The following is a 21,912-nucleotide window of genomic DNA, read 5'->3' as shown; positions in this document are numbered from 1 at the left end:
AGATTTAAAAAAGGGTTTTTAATTATGAAGTGGTGATTAATGGAAAAAAAACAGAGTTGAAACTGTCAGCTATCTCACTTTGTCAGAGGTGTGATTATTAGCAACTCAACGCGAGTCAAACTGAAACCTGCTGTGGTTTGATTTTCTTTAGACGCACAATAACCTCTGGTCAGGTGAATTCTGGACAAACAGACACTAAAAGATGATTTCCTGTTCATCTCTTCTATAAGAGCTATTTTTTGATAAATACCCCAGAAAAAGTCAAATAATCAAAGCTAACAGCCAATGTAAAGATTAATATTGCACACTGTGACTTGTGTTTCTGTCTGTTTAAGTATTAAGTGAATGTTTGCTTTAATTCCTAATGACCAGTTAAAGTCACCAGTTTCAATCTAATAGCAATAGCTTAGAAATATAGAAATAAGGTGTTTACATGAATCCTGTTCAGTCCAACAAACTTCATAATAATAATAATAATACTAATAATAATAGTAGAATAATTTGTTGCATTGTATTTAATGCTTTCTTAACGCTCAGCACTTTAGATGTAATGTAGTAGTATAATAAAGGTACATTAATAGATGATTCGAAAAATAGAATCATAAATCATTTTATAAAATTCAAAAAGATTAAATAAAGCAGGTACGAATGAAAGGTATAGTTCAGTATCGTCAGCGAATATTATTATTATTATTTTTTTTTATAAAGAGGTTTAAAGGAAAATTGAGCCCTAAGGACACGAGGCTCGTCCTCATTAACGACCTTAATATTGAAATACTACCGATCATGTCATTATACAAATGTGTGTTCTTGAAAACCACCAATCATTACTTGCACTCACATACCAATCTCATTGGTCCAATCGTATTAAATGTGACATTTAAGTTAAATAAATCAATAAAAACATTAACATTGTGTTCATTTTAAAATTCAGAATGAAACTCTGTGTGTCATGGAAATCCCTACCATGTTTTTTTTTAACATACCTCTTACATTTTACATTTACCTAGCAAAGTGCGATAAAAATACTTTCTTTTTCACTACTGGGTATTTGGCGCCAACACTATAAACAACCTGTTTATTTATAGCATACTTTATCATGTAAATGACCCCCCCCCCCTTTAGGACACTAGAGGGTGATGATGTTTTGGTTACGTTTGATAATGTCTTATGATGTAAACAACATTGCGATTCTCCATATTCATTTAGTTGTTTGAAAAAATAATAAAAACCTTAACAGTTAATAACAGAAAGAAATAAAGTGAAGGATGTGATCAGTATTTAATAGCTAATGTACATTTATACACACAGTAAACTCAAATAATTTTTTTTTTTGTGGTTACATTTCTGAGTGCTGTTGGTTAAACTTATAAATACAAACAAAATGATTACAATAAATTTATAATAATAATATTACACCAAATATGCAAGGACAAAACAAAGTAGTTATCTGTGCAGAAAGTAAGCGTTGAAAGGAAACCAAAAGGATTGATGAAAGATGAAAGCTGAGCTCTTACACTGGTTCCAGTAAGCCTATAGGCTAGATACTATCACCGTCTTTTAGGGACATTACAATAAACAGCCTGCATGTCTGATTTCTGCAAGGAAAAAAAAAAACTCAGTCAGAAATCTTATGTTATAACAACAGAAAATGTATAGGCCAGTCTATATTTCTCTCTAAATTACATTGCTTTTCTAATGATAATGATAATGTATTATTATACTATAAAATAATTTATTCAGTATAGGCTGCTAATCCCAAACACATGTAGAACCAAACATGTTTTAATCCCAAAGTTGATCAGGGGCCTTTTCAGAAAGGAGGTTAAGTGAAAACTCAGAGTATTTTAACCCTGAAATGAGAGAAACTCTGGGCTTTCCGTTTCAAAATGGCAGGTTTGTTAAACTCGACAAAGCAGGGTAAATCAAGCCTGTTTCTGAACGAGAGGTAACTTTAACTCAGAGTCAGTTACTGTGGTAACTTACTCTGTGAATCTTACTTGGTCAGGGGCAGGTTTTATTCTCTAAACTCTGAGTTCTTGTTGGTCTCCTCCCCTTTTTTAAAGATAAAGTGGTATTTCTCACCTTAGCCTTACGTTTCCACCCACCTATTTTAATGCTCATTTTGGAGATGTGCATAAAAACGATTGATGGAAACGTCATGATACACAACTTTTTAAAAATATGCATAAAAAACCCGCACATAACTGAGTAGGAGAAACTTTTATTCAATAGAAAAGATGCGCATAAACTACAATGAAAACACTTTTACTGAACAAATTTCATCATGTACATTTTAAAAAAGGTTTGTTTTTTGATGATGAAAATGTGTGTGAACGGACAAACCAGCAGGCTGAGCACACTATAACACATCTTAAATGTTGTTTTGCTCATTCATTCTAAAAATCCTTAACCATTTCAGTATTAATGGTATTATTTTATTAATGACCTCCAAATCGTCTGGAGCATGTCAAGAGCGTCTGTTCTCCGCGTCTCATGGCTTCAAAGTCCCCCACGTGTTCATTGTGTGTCAGCATTTTTTTCTGAGGCGCAAGTACATTTATTAAACATAGAAAAGATTGACGCTGCCGCAGCTTCTTCTACCGCAGTAAATTTAGCTTTTACTGTTAATATTTGGTGCCCGTTTAATCAGGAAGTGACGATTTTGTTCTCTTTGACTCGTTGGATGGAAATGCTGCTTAATTGGCACATATCTTTTATGCGATAATCCAGTTTTGCACATAAATTTAATTAATAATATTCGATGGAAACATAGCTATTGCCTACATTTCCAGTCACACGAAGAACAAACTCGCGGACGAGAATGGCTTGTCCTTTTTTAATAAATAAAGCTTAAATTCACTGACCTTCAACAGGGACAAGTAGCCTAGATTAATTAGGCTGGCTTGTGTAGCAAGCCAGACTATTGTTATCCTATTTTTCTTCTGAGACTAAAAATTAAACTCTATCTCCTCCTAGAGCTTTCAAGCTATGACCACCAAACTCACACCAGACCTCCAAACTGGTTTGACTCTGGTTGCTATATCTTTTCCAACTGATCCGACTTTCGGTTTTCCGAAAAACGTCCCGGGACGGTCTGAAAAATCCCATTGACTTAACATTGAACCAAACTTTGTGACCTCATAACTCTGCATCAGACTGTCCTACAGACTTCTAACTGGGCTTATTTAACTCAGACTACCTAACTGCCAATAACTGATGAGCTTTTAACTTTTTGGCCACACCCTAGCAACCACTTTTGGGACCCTAGAAACTCTCATTGACTTTACATTGGGTCAAACTTTGTGAGCTCATAACTCTACATGAAACTGTCGCACAGACTTTTAACCGGGCTCATTTAACTCAGACTACCAAACTACCAATAACTGATGAGCTTTTAACTTTCTAGCCACACCCCTAACAACCAGATACGGCACTCTAGCAACAGTCCCATAGACTACCATTATAGAGGTTCCGATTGATATCGTCATGCTGCAGTGTGATAGAGACATGTGTTGCTTTTAACTGTTCATACTGGCAAATTCAGCTGGAGAAGAAATGGTGATCTCTTATGCAAGATATTGCAATAGTCACTCGTAAAATCTGCGCTCCATTGATAATGTCTTTTTAGTTGTGGTGCGCGCGCTTAACTCTGAGTTGGTCTACTCAGTTGATTGATCCAACTCAGATCAGCTGTTCTGAAACCGCTGCTGTTTTCTTTTTTTATATATTTATTTATTTATTTTTATTTTTTATTTATATTTATTTTTATTTATTTATTTATTTATTTATTTTTATTTATTTGTTTATTTTTATGAGTTATTTTATTTTTATATTATCTTTTTTGTATATATATCACTCAATTTCCTTTTTTACATGTTATCACTATATTTAAATTGTTTTATTTATTTATTTTTTTAAGAGTTTAAAACTAAAAACAATAAATATGTTTGTGTGGTTTTTATAAATTTGACTGCTGAACTGCTCGTAGATTGGGGTCGTGGATGTATTAAATTATTACGTAACATCACATTTATTAAAATTAGATTTTATCATATATTAATAATATTTAATTGTTAAAATTGTAATTGCTTGACTCCGACTGTATAAAATAGGACAGATAGCAATATTATATATAGATTATAGATATTATTTAAACATCTATATATTTATTGTGGTCCTGCAAGAGTTCTAGGGGCCTAAGCGACTGCTTGCTTAATGGTTAAATCTGCCCATGAAAAACCATCACTACACCCGTTATATAGCAGGAAATGGACTGATTAAAAATGGAAAACAGGTTCAATGCATTTTTTATAGACATGTATTTTTACTGTAATTATTTAAGTAGCTTTTTAATGATTTTTTTTTTTTTTTTGTTACAAAAAGAATTCTGAAACATTTATATAAATCCGCAACATGAAACATACCTTTTGTAAAATGCAAAGAATTTGCAAAATGGCATACTCGGGCTTAGTATAGGCACATATGTACGTAAAAGCATGCTTAAACTGTTCTTTTGATCTGTTCTGTATTTAGTGGTAAAAATGATGACAGTTGGCCAAGTGCTGTTCACTGACTCTCTGATGCACATCAAGCACAAAACTTCAATCAGCAAACTTTAACTGCACTAACTTACACTGCACCAACGTATTGCTAGATGTCATTGAAGTTTCTTACCTTTTTTCGTGATTTTTCTTTACACAATGTTGAATCAGATTGGTCTTCCTCACAGTTATGAACTGCATTAAACAGAGATATGTTAAAACAATGATGTCAATAATATTTGTGAATATTTTCTTTAAACATTTTAGACCTAACCTGTTTTTCTACATTTCTTGGAGATGCAGCACATCACGGCAGACACTAAAATCAACAGAGACCCAACAGCAGCACAAATCCACACAATGTTGAACAGATGCAGATCCTCATCTGTAATAGATAAAAATAAGTCAATGATGAAAATGAATCTGTCTGATCGACAACACAGTCAAACAGCTGCACTGTATCCCATTCACCTTTTTCTGCATGCGACTATTGTGGGTCAAACTATGTTGCAATTGGTGTGAAAATTTACAATCACAAGAACTGAGACGAAAAAATCAAGTGATAGGATTATGCTTTAAATAATTCAGTAACATACTGTAGTGAAAAGTGAGGTACATTTGGCGTTGTGCTTTCTTTTGAACAGTTTTATATATTTTTTTAATCATTTTTTATTTTTATTTTTTTCTTACTGTTGATCATCAGTCCATAGTTTCTGGCTTTTATGTGAAGTGTTATATAAAGTATTGTGTGTGTGTGTCTAAGAGAGAGCGTGTGTAAGAGAGATCTTTTTGCTCTTATCTTAATAGTATAGGGTTCCATTCTATCAACCCAATTTTGGTAAAAAGAAAAGTGCTCAATCAATCATTGGGTTATTATTATTATTATTGACACTATATGCTCAATTTAACCCAACATTTAAGTGTCAATAATTTGCTCAAATTGGGTTGAAATGGCATCCAGCATTTTTGAAAGATTTTCACATTGCAAGATCTTCTTTAAAATTGAGTTAAGCTTTTCTCTCCTGTTGACTTGCAGATAAAAAATGACCCGTGCACAATTTTAACAGCAGGCCAAAACTAAATGAAAATAGTTTTTTTTAGTTTTTTTTTTTTTTTTCTCCAAACATAAAAAAACATTTTCTTTTTCATATTTTCTTCATATTTTATATACAATGATTGCCATGCCAGCTAAACCATTTTTACACCACAAAAGCTAGGTACACACACACACACACACACACACACTCAATAAGAATCTGCTGCTTTAACATTTATGGATAGTGTCTTGCTAAGCTTTTTACACTTGTATTAATAATATTATAAAATATAAACCTCTACTTTAATCAAAAATGGAGTTTGCAATAAAGATGTTTCCTCATTTAAATTAGATTTGAGGATTGAAAATAAGATTAGCTCCTTTATTTTTATTTATTATTTTTACAGGTTTTAGGAAGGCAGCATATTATTGACACTTTTGGACACAGATTATACAGATTTCTAAGACTGACAATAAATTGTTCATCCATCAAACCTGAACAGTCTTAATTGGAGTTACAGATTATAATCAACAGAGTAACAGACTGGGAAATTACATTTCATTTGCTTAAGTACAATCTCAAATTATGTTATTTTTTCCAACAACGCTTGGAATATAATAAAATATTTTTTTTTTAAACCCAATTTTTTGTTTTTTTCTACATTTGACCTAAAATTTGGTTATAAGAATCCTGATTGGTTTTTAGTCTAGACAAACATTACATCCATTTTACTAAAATTAGTTCACTTTGAACTTTTGAGCTGGACGTTTTATTCCACACTGGCTCCTTTCCTCCGTCCACTCATTCCTCATCTGTAATCAAAACTGTAGTTGAATATTTTGTCACTAAAATGCTGGGTTGTATTAACCCAATGTTGGATCATAAATTCATTCATTCATTTTCTTTTCGGCTTAGTCCTTTTAATAATGTCGCCACCGCAGAATGAACCACAAACTGGTCCAGCTTATGTTTTACGCAGCGGATGCCCTTCCAGCTGTAACCCATCATTGGGAAACACTCATACACACACATACACTGCAGTCAATTTAGTTTATTCAATTCACCTATAACGCATATGTTTGGACTGTGGGGGAAACCCACACCAGCACTGGGAGAACATGTAAACTCCACACAAAAATGCCAACTGACCCAGCGAAGCTTGAACCAGCGACCTTCCTGCTGTGAGGCGACAGCACTACTTACTGCGCCACCTGGGTCATAAATTGACAAACCCAATGTTGAATTATTTTTTAAATTAAATTTAAATCTTTTTTTAAACCCAAATTTTGAGTTGAAACAAATAAAACATGAGAGCTGCGTATATAAATAACAACCTTTTGCAATTATTATGACTTTTTTATTGTCGTGTATTGTGTTTACTGTGAACTAAACTTTGAGTCAAATATGGACAACGGCTGGGTTACATTATTTTAAATTAAAATTGAAATCAACAATTGGGTTTGCCCATATTTGGCATCATAATGCACATTTTTAGGGTCCGATTAAAGCGAAGACAAAAAGAATGTAAAATACTTTCCCATAAAAAGCAGAATAGCTGCTCACCCGTTCAGTGGATGAACTGTTGAAGAGTAATACCTACTCATTGTACCCAGTTAAACAAACAGCAACAACATTTTACTGATTGTTTATAGTTTAACAATCATGGGGTTGAATGTTAAAATCAACATACCTGGACACGGCTGACAGAGTGTGTTGATGTCCAGATGTGTGGTCTGGTTGCTGATGGTGTTGTTGATCACACAGCTGTAGGTGTTTCTATCCTGATATTCCACCTCCAGAGGTAGAGAGAGACTGATGCTGAGATCAGACACAATGATGCTGGACAATACACTGCTTCCTTTGTACCAGGAGAGACTCACAGCGCTCACATTCACCACTGAACACACCACTGAACAGTTATTCTGGGATGAAGATGAGCATTCTCTAGTAATGCTAGGACTGGATAGACGAGCTGAAAAACACGAGATAGAGGAAAAGAGCAAATATTACTATTATTCCAGTGTAGTCCAGATGTCTTCAACACTGGAGCACCATATCCAGCATAGAAACAAGGGTGTGAAAACTGTATAAAAGTATTATACAGTGTATTATTAAGTGTTGAAGAGAAAAAGAATTATTAGATGAATACTGGCATTGCTATAGAGAAATTTCATTGTGATCTCTGGCATGATCTATTTCATCGCTATGTCATTGCCAATATGTGTGCATATACGCCATGAAGAACCATTTAAGATCCTTTTGTGAAATGAAAAGATTTCATTAGGATATAATTATATTATAGATTATTAAATGTTTTACACTTTGGTTCTTCGAAGTAGAAAAGGTTTTTCGTTGGTATACTGTAAGTCTGTGCATCACCGTGAAAATCCCTTTTTTATACTGCAAAAATGTTTTCTTATGTTTTTTTGTCCTGTTTGTCTAAATATCTAAAAATTCTTACATTTTTGACCATTTACTAGACTAGTAAAAATAATATTGTCTTATTTTATAAATAGTAGTTTTCCCTTAAAACAAGTTAAATTATCTATCGATAGAGTCAGCAAAATAATTTAAATTTAAATTGAAAATAAAATGAATTAGCTTGTTTTAAGGAAAACGTCACTTAATTTTGACACTATTTCTGTAAACAAGACCATATTTGTTGTCTAGAAACGGCGGTAAGACTTTATTTTGATGGTCCCTATTGCACATTTTCTAAAAGTTGCATTGCAACTATATGCCAATTACTTAAATGTCTGCTTAATATTTAACAGACTATAAGAAACTTTGCAAGTACATGTCAACTAACACTAACCCTAACCTGACATTTCATTAATTTTCTTTTGGGCTTAGTCCCTTTATTAATCTGGGGTCACCACAGCAGAATAAACCGCCAACTTATCCAGCACGTTTTTACGCACTAGGAAACCTAACCTAACAGTCTAATAATATAATGAGAGTTAGTTGGGGGCATCACAGTGGCGCAATGGGTAGCACTTTCGCCTCACAGCAAGAAGGTCACTGGTCCGAGCCTCGGCTGGGTCAGTTGGCATTTCTGTGTGGAGTTTGCATGTTCTCCCCGTGTTCATGTGGGTTTCCTCCTGGTGCTCCGGTTTCACCCACCATCCAAAGACATGCGGTACCGGTGAATTGGGTATGCTTAAATTGGCCGTTGTGTATGTGTGTGAATGAGTATGTACGGGTGTTTCCCAGTGATGGGTTGCAGCTGAAAGGGCAGCCGCTGTGTAAAACATATGCTGGATAAGTTGGTGCTTCATTCCACTGTGGCGACCCCAAATTAAAAAGGGACTAAGCCGAAAAGAAAATGAATGAATGAATGAATGAGTTGGCATGTAGATGTAATATAACTTGTATTCAACAAAATATGTTAAAGGGACCATCAAAATAAACTAATTTAAAATGGCTTCCTGATTTTAAGAATTTTTAGATATTTGAACTAGAAAAAAAAAGACAAACTTTTTATTTTTTGTGTAAATTATTTGGGAGAAAAAAGACCCCTTTAAACGTGCATATAGATGAAGTCATCATTATTAGCCCTCCTGAATTATTAGTCCCCTATTATATCTAGCCAAAATAAAACAAATCAGACTTTCTCCAGACGAACAATATCATCGTAAATACTGTGAAAAAAGCCTTGCACTGTTAAACATTGTTTGGGAAATATTTGAAAAAGAAACAAATTTGTGGAGGGTAGATCCTTTTGACTTCAACTCTACATGGACGGTGGTACTGCCTGCTAAATTGTATTCTTAGACTGAACTGAAAATAATTTTTGGTGAATGAGGGAATTCCTATTTTAGATCAGTGTAATGATTTATTACATTAATATATGAATTAATATATTTGGCCTTTTAAGTGTTTCCAATAAGTGCAGTATTGAAGTGAAGTGAAAAAAAAGTAGACAAATTTGACTTGAATCTACAAATGCCGTGAATATGTGGAGGAGACAAATGAACCAGACTCACCATACACAGAAACACCGAATGATATTTTAGTCAGTTTTTCCCCGGTTATCTTTACTCCATATTCCCCAGCATGTTCAAGTCTGATGTTTGTGATGGTCAGAGATCCAGTCTGTTTGTCCATCTTCAGTCTGCCTCTGAATCTATCATCAGGACCATCAAATGTGGAGAAGATTTGCTTCTCCATGCTGATTTTAGCGATCAAAGATTTGCTATAAGTCCACAGTATGTTGTCATCTTCGTGTAGCTTAGTCATTTTAGTTTGTAGCCGGACTGAATCTCCCTCCATGACTGATAACTTCTCACTAAACACACCTGGTTAAGAAATATGGATGGCTTTAGTTTGAAGAAATTCATCTTATGTTTGATTTGCTGCAGAAGTATTTAGTCATTGTTTTAGAGATTTTTTGCTAGATTGCCATGACTGAAAATTTATATTTTCAAATTTACAGATTGAAATGCATGATGGGTCACACAATATCTCAATATAAGTTTGTTGTGTTTTATTACCTACCAGTTAGGTGCCACCAGCATAAACCCAGCAAAAGAAACATGTTCTTCGGGTGTTCAGTGAAAAGTCCTGTCTAAAAGGTTTGCTGCTTCTTTGTAAACCCCCTGCAGCCCCTCCCCTTCGACAGAGTTTGACTGTGGAAGTACACACAAACACTGAAGACGTATGTCTCTGTACTACATATTCTTGTGGCTCTTTTTAAGACATAATTTACTTAATAGTGATTTTAATATTTTGAAGTATTTACCATTGATCATTTCTGAATGGCAGTTTCCTGACTCTATTAAAGTAGATGACTGCGGTGTGAATTCTCTTTAATAACATGGTGTAAAATGTGTTTTTTGCAGAGTGAGTTTATAAATCAACTTAGTTATCTATTTATCAATTATTTTGTTCAGCACAACACAAAGTTCAAACAGTCTGTCATCTCACATTACCTTATGTTATTAACAGCTCATCTTCTGAGTCAAACTGAAACCTGTGACCTGGTTTCCAGACAAGCTCTTTCTTTCAGAGGTTTGCTCTGCTAGATGGACACGATTTTTGTTGTTAACATGGCAACGCGTCTTTGCAGATGAACAGCTTCTTCCTGTCCTCCTTTTATGAAGCTTACAGTTGGACTTCCTGCTTGACAAAACTGTTGTAGAGACAGATAACGTTTTAATCAAGCTATTAAAACAGGTGGATGTAAAAGAAATGAGTTCAAATTATCCTTACCCCTCATTGATTATAACATCTGAATGACTAGAAAATAATTTTGCCACAAATTCCCTGAAGTCACACTTGAATAATGGATTTTCAAATAGTTTCTTCATGTCTTAAAATGGCTTAAAATGCCTTACCTTATTTAGTATGTGTGCTTATGAATATGCTAATAATCCCCAATAATAATCAGTAATACAATTTATAATAAATGTATTATTATTATTATTGTTTATTATTATTATTATTATCGTTATTATAACATATAAAACATTGCTTTTGACAAGCATTTGTATTAATTAAGGTTGAATGCTAATGCTAAATAAGACTTAAGGTGTGTGTGTGTGTGTGTGTGTGTGTGTGTGTGTGTGTGTGTGTGTGTGTGTCTGTGTGTGTCTGTGTCTGTGTGTCTGTGTGTCTGTATATATATAATTTTTCCCAAAGTATGTTTAACAGAGCAAGGAAATGTCTGATAATATTTTTTACTTCTGTAGAGTGTTATTGGTTGTATTTCGGCTAGAATAAAAGCGTTTTTAATGTTTTTTGTGTGTGTGTGTGTGTATGTATGTGTATATATATGTATGTATATATATATATATATATATATATATGTATGTGTGTATATATATATATATATATATATATATATATATATATATATATATATATATATATATATATATATATATATATATATATATATAAACAAAATAGGCAACTATATAAGATCTTGCAAGAAGGTTAACAAGTATAAACTATGAAATGAATAATTCTATATTTAAAAATATGCACTCGCACTACAAGCGTACCGCGCCAAAGCCCAAGTGAACCGCGCTTTGGCACACCTCTTCCAATGGGGTCAGGGCCGACCAATTGAACCAGACCTGAGACCGATTCAGAGCGCACACACTTCTCAAACAAACCAGGAAATGTGCCTGGGCATGGTTCAGATAGCATAGTTTGAGTGCGCCCTGAGACACTTCAAGAGACACCACCAAACCATGACACCTTCAAATTAATTCTATATTTATAATTCTATATTTCAATATCTAAAGGCTATTGTGCAAAATCCAGTAGAGCAGGGGTGTCCAGGCACAGTCCTGGAGGGCCGGTGTCCTGCACAGTTTAGCTCCAGCTTCTTTTAACACCCCTGCCTGGAAGTTTCTAGTGAACCTAATAAGAGCTTGATTAGCTGGTTGAGGTGTGTTTAAATGTGGTTTGAACTAAAATATGCAGGACCGAGTTTGGACAGCCCTGCAGTAGAAAATGAATAATTGTGCGAAACTGTCAGAAGTAACAGCATGGTGCATGTGCAGTATTTGATTTTAAAGTGCTTATTTTCAAGGGGAAAGTCTGTTTTCAGACTCCTATCAGCTGTTGAGGAGTGTAATACGGGGAAGTGATACAGACAACTGGAGTTTGGATCCACTTGCAGGTTTATTCAATGTCAGGCAAGCAATGGTCAGTATGGGTGCAAACAGGTGTTTAGAGGCAGTCCAGAATCGTTATCAGAGAACAGGTGAGAGGTCGTGAGACAGGCAGCAGACTAAGACATAAAGGCTAACAAGGCTAGGGTCAAAACACAAGAAAGCAAGACAAGGAAAGCGCGTTGTAGTGTTACTATACAGATAACAAGACTCGGCAATGGGAGTGAGTGAGTGTGCTGCTTAAATAGTGTGTGCAGTCTCTGACAATCCTCAGGTAGTGTGATCAGTCTAGATGAGGAAGCATAGCTGCGTCCCAAATGGCACACTACACACTATGCACTCATGCACTATGTACTTATGCACTTACACACTCAACAGGAAAGTATATGTATGTAGTGTTGTCCCAAATGGCACACTAATGTTTTTTTACTAAGCGGAAATTCAAACCGTTTCCCTGATGATGTTTGACGGTTGCCAAATCATTGAAATAAATGACCAAACTATCAAATAAAACCTGCCATGAGTATAACCGCATTCACCATCGGGAGGCGCTATAATCACTCTCATAGGAGAATTTTGCTTTCACCATCCAAAATAAAAAAAGTTATCCAACATGTGCGTCCGATAGCTCCGCCCCTTCCGCTACGTAAGCAAACCTGCGGTCGTTGAGTGCGTGAAGTGTCCATCAATACACACTTAATTTTAGCGGCTGAATGAGTGCATCATCCGGGTAATTAAAGTGCACTTATTATTTTAAGAGTTTTCAGTGTGAACACACTACTTACACTATTTATACTACAAAATGGCGTAGAATAGTGCATAAGTATGCGATTTGGGACGCAGCTAGTGTGTCTGAGTATCGGACATTATCAGGAAGGCTATTCTAGAGTTAAGGAGCCATAAATGAGAAGGCTCGACCTCCTTTACTCGACTTTGCTATTCTAGGTACTACCAGAAGCCTTGAACATCTTAAAGAGCGAGTTGGATTCTAGCAAGACAGAAGGTTGGTTAGATAAACAGGAGCTAGATTATTTAAAGCTTTATAGGTACAAAGTAATATTTTATAACCAATACGAAACTTAACAGGCAGCCAGTGTAAGGAGGATAAAATTGGGGTGATATGATCATATTTCCACATTGCATCCAAGCCAGAGCACACTTTCGTCATCGATGAAGTAATGTTCAGTAACAGAAGAGAAGCACTCTCACTCAGCACAGTGGAGATTTCTTTAGTTATTTAATTTTAGTCATTTTATATGCAGTGACACCTGCAGTGCAGTGTCAAATATTTCGCCAAACAGATCAGCCACTTCCGATGCTCATAAATGATCATAAAAGTCCTTGTGCTGCAGGTATTAGGAGGTTTGCTGAAGGTGCAGTTGTCTTGCAGTGAGGGGTTTGCATCTTTAAAAAAAACACACGAGTTTACGTTCAGTGAACAGTAAGATTGATTAATAAATCCATGTGTAACAGACTCTTAAAAGTCACGTCTCATCTTCAGTTTTGGGCTCAGGCACTTTGCACTCGCACTACAAGCGTACCGCGCCAAAGCCCAAGTGAACCGCGCTTTGGCACACCTCTTCCAACGGGGTCAGGGCCGACCAATTGAACCAGACCTGAGACCGATTCAGAGCGCACACACTTCTCAAACAAACCAGGAAATGTGCCTGGGCATGGTTCAGATAGCATAGTTTGAATGCGCCCTGAGACACTTCAAGAGACACCACCAAACCATGACACCTTCAAATTCACCTTTACTGACTTCTGCAAACACATTTGGGTAATGTTTGACTAGTTTAACATTTCATAATAGTTTATTATGATAATAGATCATAATAGTATATGCAAAGTCACACAGGCAAATATCAGGCTACAGTAAACACAGTAATGTAGGTAAGGCACAAGAAGGGGTCAGGAGGACAGGCAGCCATAAAAAGGGTCAAATTCAGGCAAGTTTCACAATTATTAAAAAATTCTAAGTAATGAATAAAAAAGGAATTAAAGGAAAAGTCACTCAGAAATATTAAGGCCAACTCACACCACAGACAAATGATCAACAAACAAGTTGACTGTTGTATTTAGAATGTTGTGATACAATTACAGTTCTGTACACATTGCCGCAGCAAATGCTACACACAATAATTAAATGATCCTACTCAGGAATAAAAAGATATTTAAATTGAAGCCAGTCTGGTCCCTGGTCAGATCCCTCCATCCTTTGTCTGCTTAACCCGGGCTGGGACATGGGGACAGCAGTCCCAGGAGGAAACCCCAGACTTCCCCCTCCCTAGACACTTTCTCCAGCGTTCCGAGGCAAGCCAAGAGACATAAAACCTCCAGTGTGTCTTGGGCTTTCTCTCAGGCCTTCTGCCGGAGGGACAAACCTGGAACACCTTCTTAGGTAGGCGTTCAAGAGGTACATGCAACAGATGCCCGAACCACATGAGCTGAGTTCTCTCGATGTGGAGGAGCAGTGGCTCTACTCTGAGCTTCTCCCGGGTGACGGAGCTCCTCACCCCATCTCTAAAGGTGCACCCAGCTACCCTGTGATATAAATTAATTTCGGCCGCATGTTTCCAAGATCTTGTCCTTTCATAGGTAAGAGTATGAATATAAATGGTCCAGAAAATTGCGAGCTTTGGCTTTTGGCTCAGCTCCTCCTTTACCATAGTGAACAAATACATTGACCGCATTTCTGCTGCTGCTGCATGATCCATCTGTCAATCTTATGCTACTTGAACTCCTCCTCCTGGGGCAAGGACTTTCCTCCAACTTGGAAATTTCAAACCACCTTTTTCTGGTGGAGCACCAAGGCTTCAGACTTGGAGGTGCCGATTCTCATCCCAGACCCTGGTCTGGCAGGAGCACTTTTAGAATATCTTAGCATAGATCATTGAATTAAATTAGACCATTTACATCGTGTACTAATATTTATGAAAGGATGCTATATTATAGATCGATATGACTAAAAAGATGGTAAAACTAAACTGTTAAACATTTAGGAGAGTTGTAAAATTAACCTTTTTAATGGAGTGTTCCTTTTAACAATAAGGACAGCCTAAATATTGGGGTGATTAGTTAACAGCTTTGGCTGCAATGAGTGCTAAGAAGGGAGTTGTGGGAAATATATTTTGAATGCAAGTTAATACTCATGGCAGGGGGTGGCACCATCTAGTGGAAAGATGAAGAGAAACCTCAACCCTGGCTGCCAGTTGAGATAATTTATCAAATTGCCTCCAGTTTTCAGACTAACACTTGTAACAGGAAGGATCTGAAAGTGTTCTTTTGTGAACCATGCTTAAAACTGGCATCAAATCAAAATTTAGTCTCCTTATTTTTATATGTATATTGTAATTTTTTGTTATCAACGATGTTTCTGCAATTCGTATTTTTGTAAAAAATTCATTTACAATTATCATCTTTAATCAAATAACAACATTCCCACCCCTTTCAAAATGATTTTTCTTCACTTCTGGTCACAGAGACTGCCTTTAGGATAAGGCTGTCAGTCTTTTAGGCGGGGTTATTAGTGAGTGTCTCATTTCTGCCCTGCTTTTATGGAAAGCAGTGGTTTGAATTGTTGTAAACTTCTAAGAGCCCACAAAAAACCAGGGAGAATCTTTCGGTTGTCTTCAAAGCAGAATCCTTTTTAATAAGAGGAACTCAGCGTGGCTGTGGCGTCATCGAAAGCAAACTCTCAACTCCACAGCAAAACATAATACATTTTATACATCTTACAGCATGTAGGTGGGGTCAGTCATGGGGGGCAGTAAAACAAAGCATGCAAATGAAGTCTGGGTGCCATGGTTGCAAATGAAGTCTGGGTGCTATGCTGATCTCATCAATAGATAAGTACATCATTACAACAATGTGCAAATGATGTTCTGGAGACAGGGAATACAATAGATACAGCCATGCTGTGAAACCATTAAAGAGCCCATATTATGGGTTTTTGAAAATTCCCCTCCATGTAGTGTGTAACACAGCTCTAAGTGAAGTGAAGTATCCAGCTAAGGCTTAAATCTGTAAGAATACAGTGTTTAAAACTGTTGATTCATCTATAAAAGAGTCGAATCATAGTGCTTCAAACGAGTCGCCTTGATACCGACTCATTAGGTGTTTCGCCATGACGTACGAACGAAACAAAGTTTTTCACGTGCACGCGCAAACCCGGGAGATTTCAAACCTGAGGCCCCGCCCTCTGACGCAGTAACCCAGACACACACACACACACACCCACAAACACACGCACACCCACAAACACACGCACACAAACATGCCGGTCGATTGAAGTCACACTGCAGATGGATATATTGAGTCTCTACCCAAAGATGAAACATCAGCATTATAACCAAGCAGTTGGAAACTTCTGGAAGCTACATGCTACAAAGAATACTTCATCTGAGTTTGTTAAAGGAAGGATCAGTAAAGAGTAACTGATGGACGTCAGGATGGGTTTCTTCCTACATTTCTCAAGTGTAAGTACGTGCGGTTAAAGTTGTTGCCTCGTTTACTCTAGCTTGCAAATGTATTTAGTTGTGATTTGTTACTTGTAACCGCGTGTACTGTATCAGGTTAACTGGATATATTATCTTATCGCGTGCAAAGTCACGTTAAAAACGCGACGCGTGCTGTTTGTTTATGGAGCTCCGTGCTAGAGTTCTGCTCCCGCGATTTATTCGGAAATGTATTCCCGCGCCGCAGAAATCTGGCGCGGGGAGAGAGAGAGAGAGAGAGAGAGCGAGAGAGAGAGCGAACGAACGAACGAGCTTTGTGTACTTTGTGCTGTGTGTGTGTTTTTATACAGACAGCTTGGCTGTCTGGACTGTATACTGGGTGATATTTGGTTGTGTTCTCCGCTCTAGCGGGACCGGGCGCGGCGGGCAGAAAACGGAGCGGATTCTCAGGCTAAAACCTGGCGGGTGCGGGCTGAAGCGGGAGCGTTGTCATCCGGAGGTGTGTGTGTGTTTTTGTGTGTGTGTGGTATGGCGAGTACACGACTGTCTCCTTCGTTCGGTTATCCGTGGCACTATCCACTCGCCATAGTGTGGCAGCTAAAGTCCACGCCTACACTATCGAGCGTGTATGAACTGTGATTACTTTTTAAATTGCTGATTAGCTATTGGCCATTTCCCTCTCTGACTGAAGGCAGTCGACCAATCGCGACAGACTGTCATCGGTCCAATCAGCGCAGATTAGCTCCGCGCTAAGGAGGGGTTTGGGAACAAATGAATCACTGGACGATTCATACAGGAGTCGCTGGGATAATTAGATAAAAATAAATGCAGATTATAAGACCATGAAAGTGTTTTTTGACCTTGCATGCATATTAGACTGTTGTTGGAGACCCTTACAACCAAGATATGACCTTATTTCATGTATAATATGGGCTCTTTAATTACATCACTTTAGCATACAAATGAAGTCTGTAGTCAGCAAGGCAAAGGTTAACTGTCCCTCCTATATGGCATGTTAATGAAATTATATAATTAAAAACCAAAGAATATAACTTTTCAGTTATACGTAGATTATTGTTCATTTGGAATTAGTTGATAGAAATTTATATTTCCACAGAATGAATATGATATTATTCCATTTGTAAAATTAAGCTGCTCGTTCTCATCATCGGGAATAGGGTCTAAAAAAACAATGAAATATAAGGAATATCAGAAAATTATCAGGAAAAGAAATAAAGCTTCTTAGAATTCTCAGGAAAATCTTGAGATCAGGAGCAAAAATTAGATAGCAGAAAGAAAGAGCTGAAACCAGAAGAATAATTAAACCTAATAAAAAAAAGATATTGGTGAAAATATTGCTCTACCTTAGGCAAGGAAACACATTTGAGTGAGGTATGGGGTACGCTTAAAAAAAATTACAGGCATGTATAAAAACAGAAATTTCGGTAATAGTATAGGAAAAATGAAAGCAGAATTATAAAGCATTTCAAAAGAATGTTCAGAATTTCATAATGGCAAAAGAGAAGATAGAAATCAAAATGAGGTATAGTAGGGCTGAACTTAAATCAGTAATTAAAAAGGGAATACACAAAGAGTGGCAAATAAGTTGGGACAATGAACAAAAAGGCAGACATTTATATGCAATACAACCAAAGGTAGGACAGATTTTGAACTCATGGGGGAGCAGGAAGGAGGATTGTATGCTTTCAAGAATAAGGATAGGACATACAGGGCTGAACGCTACATTACACATGATAGGAAAACATCTAAAGGGTTTGTGTGATGGATGTGGAGAGAGAGAGAGACAGTAGAACATGTAATCATTAGTTGCAATAAATACACAGAGGAAAGAAATATGTTAATTAATGACCTACAGATAAAAGATGAACAAATAACACTGAAAGAGTTTTTATATCAGGAAGGAAAGAAATGGTTGATACAATTCTTAAAAAGAACTCAGTTAATACATAGGATATAGAATGTCTAAATATATTTATTTAATTAACTTAATTATTATTTTATTTATAACAATATTAAGCTTTCTCCTCTCTTCTACTATGTTTTTCTATGTCTCTGCTGTGAAGGACCTGAGCTGTAGATGGAGGAGCTGAACACGCAGCAACATCAAAGGCTCTGGTTTTGAAGAGTCAAGAGATAAAAAATTAATAAATAAATAAATAAAAATAAAAGAGTCTCTGATCCATAACCCACAGTAGGTGGCGGTAATGCTCTGTTAAGAATGCGAACCGCCAATAAACACCAAGAAGAAGAAGAACTGCCTGGATCGAGTCACGGACGTGAGTCACAGCAGCGGGTGGGGTTTTCGCGTAGGGGGCGTGGTTTGCGCTGAACTGGTCTGGGAAAAAAAATCACGCCGTTCAATGGGAAAAAGGGCTGTCGCGTCGTCCATATTTTTTACAGTCATTGACTGAAACCCCTGGAAAAAAGTGCCTGCCGTTCAAGTCTGCAGACGCTCATGGTTTTCAGCAGACACTAGAAAGCGACATCTTTGTTTTTGTCTTCCAGACACAAGCTTATTGGAACAATAAACTCCGTTTATTTTATTATTTCAAACATGAAAATGAAGCTTTCCTATTATTTTCACATATCGATTTGGTGTTTCCTCAAGTCGACATTAGGTAAGTTCGGACTGTTGTGATACATTTGATTTTATGCTTGCTGTAATTGCTTCTTCCTCGACAGAAATGCGTTACATTGTCGAAAAATGCACAGATGTTGTTTTTTGCATGTCCATAAGACATTTATTTTTTAGTCTCACTTTTTTATGGACAAGTGGTTGTTTCGGCCAAGATGGCGCTCATCAAAAGCAAATCGATGTGCTCTGTAAGCTCAAACATTGTAATTGGCTAGTAGTGTTATTTGTTGAAAGCTATTTTACTCTGTGCAAAGAGAGAATATAATATAAATACTACAGAATTAGTCCTTGTTTGTAATAAGATGGGTAAATCGGAGAAAAGGAAGAACAAAAATGTGTCTCTGGGGACAGCTAACGCTGCTAATGTTAGCAGTAACGTGAGTGAAACGATGGGAGCCTCATGTAGTTATGAAAAACAAGTACGGAGTGATGGAATCCACACTGAATAATGTAGAGGAAACTTGCGTGGGACACGACCGAAGGCTGTCACAGTTAGAAAGTTACTCGCGGCGGTGGAATCTCAGGATGCACGGCATTCCGTAAAATGAAAGAGAGGATGTTCGTGATAGGGTTATAGATGTTTGTCAGCATCTCTTACCAGAGGACAAGGACAGACTCTCCAGCGCCGTCGACACTGTACACCGGTTAGGTCGCAAGCAAACAAACAAGAACAGAGGAATTATTCTACAATTTGCTTCCTGTTTCTTTTGCGATGCTGTTTGGCGTGCAGCCAAGGACTCTGCCTTTTTGCGCGAAAATAACATTAAAATATAAGAAAACTTATCCCTTGCAGATAAAGAAAGAAGAAACAAACCATGGCCAGCAGTGGAGAAAGCAAGAAAAGATAATAAACGAGCATACTTCATCGCAAGTAGCGCTTTCGTATAGGGAAACAAAATATTCCCTCCTGCTTGAGACTTTACATGGGAAGGTGTGTGATGTTAATATTAAGTTGGTAAAAAAAAACTTGTTTTTGTAAAACTGATGGCCTTTTTAGGACAATTAAAACTGATTTAAGAAATACTCTAAAAAGTAAAGCTATATTTTTGTATATGAAAAAGTTTATAACTGATTTTTGTTTTTTGCAAGAATGTCATTCTGTAAAAGAGGACTATAATTTTTGGAGATCTCAGTGGGGTTTAGATTTATGGATGGCTCATGGTACAAACAAATAAGCTGGTGTTTGCATCCTTAAAATCAATTTAATGGGAAAATTATTTGCTCTGAATGTGACTCAAATGGCCAATATATTTGTCTTGTAACAGAAATATCCAAATCAATGTTTATCATTGTTAATATTTATGGGTTTAATCAACAAAAAGAAAATGAAAAACTTCTTGATCTAATAGAACAACACATTTTGAAATTACTTACTAAATACCCAAATGCCTTTTTAATCCTTGGCGGAGATTTTAATGTTGCATTGGATAATAGATTAGACAGATGCCCTCCAAAATCACCTGATAACTCAAATCTTTATTTTAAAACTTTCATAGAACGATTTTGTTTAAGTGATAATTGGAGAGACACTCATCCTAATCAAAAATGTTTCACATGGGGAAATAACTCTCTTTCCAGACAATCCCGTATAGATTTGTGGCTTATCTCAAGAGATTTAAACAAGGCTAATTCAGACATTATTCCATCACATTTCTGATCACAGGTGCATCTCGATAACTATTCCTTTTTCAGATACTGCTAACTTGTGTAGAATCAATTCTTACTGGAAATTGAATTGTTCATTGCTTAACTATAAAGAAGTAAATGAAAAAATCTAATTTATAATTTGCAAGTACTGGAAAAAAGCAAACGAGTAAAATGTTTTTGGAAAGAATTGGGAGTTAGCAAAATATGAAATCGGAAAGTTTTTAAGAACATTTAGCAGTAAATTAGCGAAAGAAAGAAAAGAAAATGAAAATATTATAATATGCAAAATTTCAGATTTTCTATCTAAAACTACTTTGTCAGATAGTGAAAAGGTTGAATTTACCCATTATCAAAATAAATTAGATGAAATCTATCAGTAAAAAGCAGAGGGAGCATTTATTAGATCACGGAAAGGATGGTTGGAATAAGGTGAGCAGAATTCTTATTCTTTTAGATTGGAGAAGCAACAACAGCAATAAAATCTTATTGAAAAACTTAATTAATCAATCAATATGTGAAGACCAGAAGACTATTACTAATTTTTGTGCTAAGTTTTATAATGATTTGTACACCTCTAAATTTAATAAACAAAATGCTTTAGAATTTTTCGAAACATTATCTTGTATAGAAAAATTAGAAAGTGCTGATCAGGCTTTTTGTGAGGCTCCAATCACATTAACAGAAGTTGAAGAAGCAATTAAATCATTAAAACTGAATAAATCTCCTGGCACTGATTTCAGAATTTTACCATATGTTTAGTAAAAATATTGCTCCCTTCTTGTTAAGTGTTTATAAGGAAAGTACAGATAACTCTTTTCTCCAACTCAATTTTTGCTAATTTATTAGATAATTGGTGTCCAATAACTTTGTTGAACAACGACTACAAAATAATTGCTATAGTTTTAGCTAAAAGATTAAAAGTCATTTTACCTTCCATTATCGATGAAA

At 36.0% G+C, this 21,912-nt stretch overlaps 2 protein-coding genes across 2 annotated transcripts in view; one reads left to right on the top strand and one right to left on the bottom strand.

Annotated features, from left to right (window-relative positions):
* Positions 1 to 702: 702 nt before the first annotated feature.
* LOC100538170 (SLAM family member 5) lies at positions 703 to 19,971 on the bottom strand. Its single transcript, XM_021469541.3, has 8 exons — positions 19,916 to 19,971; positions 10,513 to 10,712; positions 10,079 to 10,209; positions 9,568 to 9,879; positions 7,272 to 7,553; positions 4,819 to 4,929; positions 4,678 to 4,739; positions 703 to 1,598 (listed from the first exon to the last, which is right to left on the bottom strand). Exons 3-8 carry the CDS (start codon positions 10,116 to 10,118, stop codon positions 1,551 to 1,553), a joined length of 855 nt encoding a protein of 284 aa, XP_021325216.2. The 5' UTR covers positions 10,119 to 10,209; positions 10,513 to 10,712; positions 19,916 to 19,971; the 3' UTR covers positions 703 to 1,550.
* The window catches only part of zgc:171490, a 15,923-nt gene continuing 13,083 nt past the window's right edge, over positions 19,073 to 21,912 (top strand). Inside the window, 1 exon segment of the mRNA NM_001113586.2 lies at positions 19,073 to 19,300. Within this exon segment, the coding sequence (NP_001107058.1) occupies positions 19,237 to 19,300 (64 nt within the window). The 5' untranslated portion in view covers positions 19,073 to 19,236.

The sequence above is a fragment of the Danio rerio genome, chromosome 22 (assembly GCF_049306965.1).
Source record: "Danio rerio strain Tuebingen ecotype United States chromosome 22, GRCz12tu, whole genome shotgun sequence".
Taxonomy (NCBI): domain Eukaryota; kingdom Metazoa; phylum Chordata; class Actinopteri; order Cypriniformes; family Danionidae; genus Danio; species Danio rerio.
Note: the sequence above shows the minus strand (reverse complement) of the source record. Positions and strands in the feature narration are given on the sequence as shown.

Excerpts from the sequence above, each read along its gene's own strand:
- LOC100538170 (XM_021469541.3), bottom strand. The coding sequence starts at position 10,118 with ATGTTTCTTTTGCTGGGTTTATGCTGGTGGCACCTAACTG. Across the intron at positions 9,880-10,078 it reads ATGCTGGTGGCACCTAACTG|GTGTGTTTAGTGAGAAGTTA; the intron begins GTAGGTAATAAA and ends TTTCTTAACCAG. Across the intron at positions 7,554-9,567 it reads ATTCGGTGTTTCTGTGTATG|CTCGTCTATCCAGTCCTAGC; the intron begins GTGAGTCTGGTT and ends CGTGTTTTTCAG.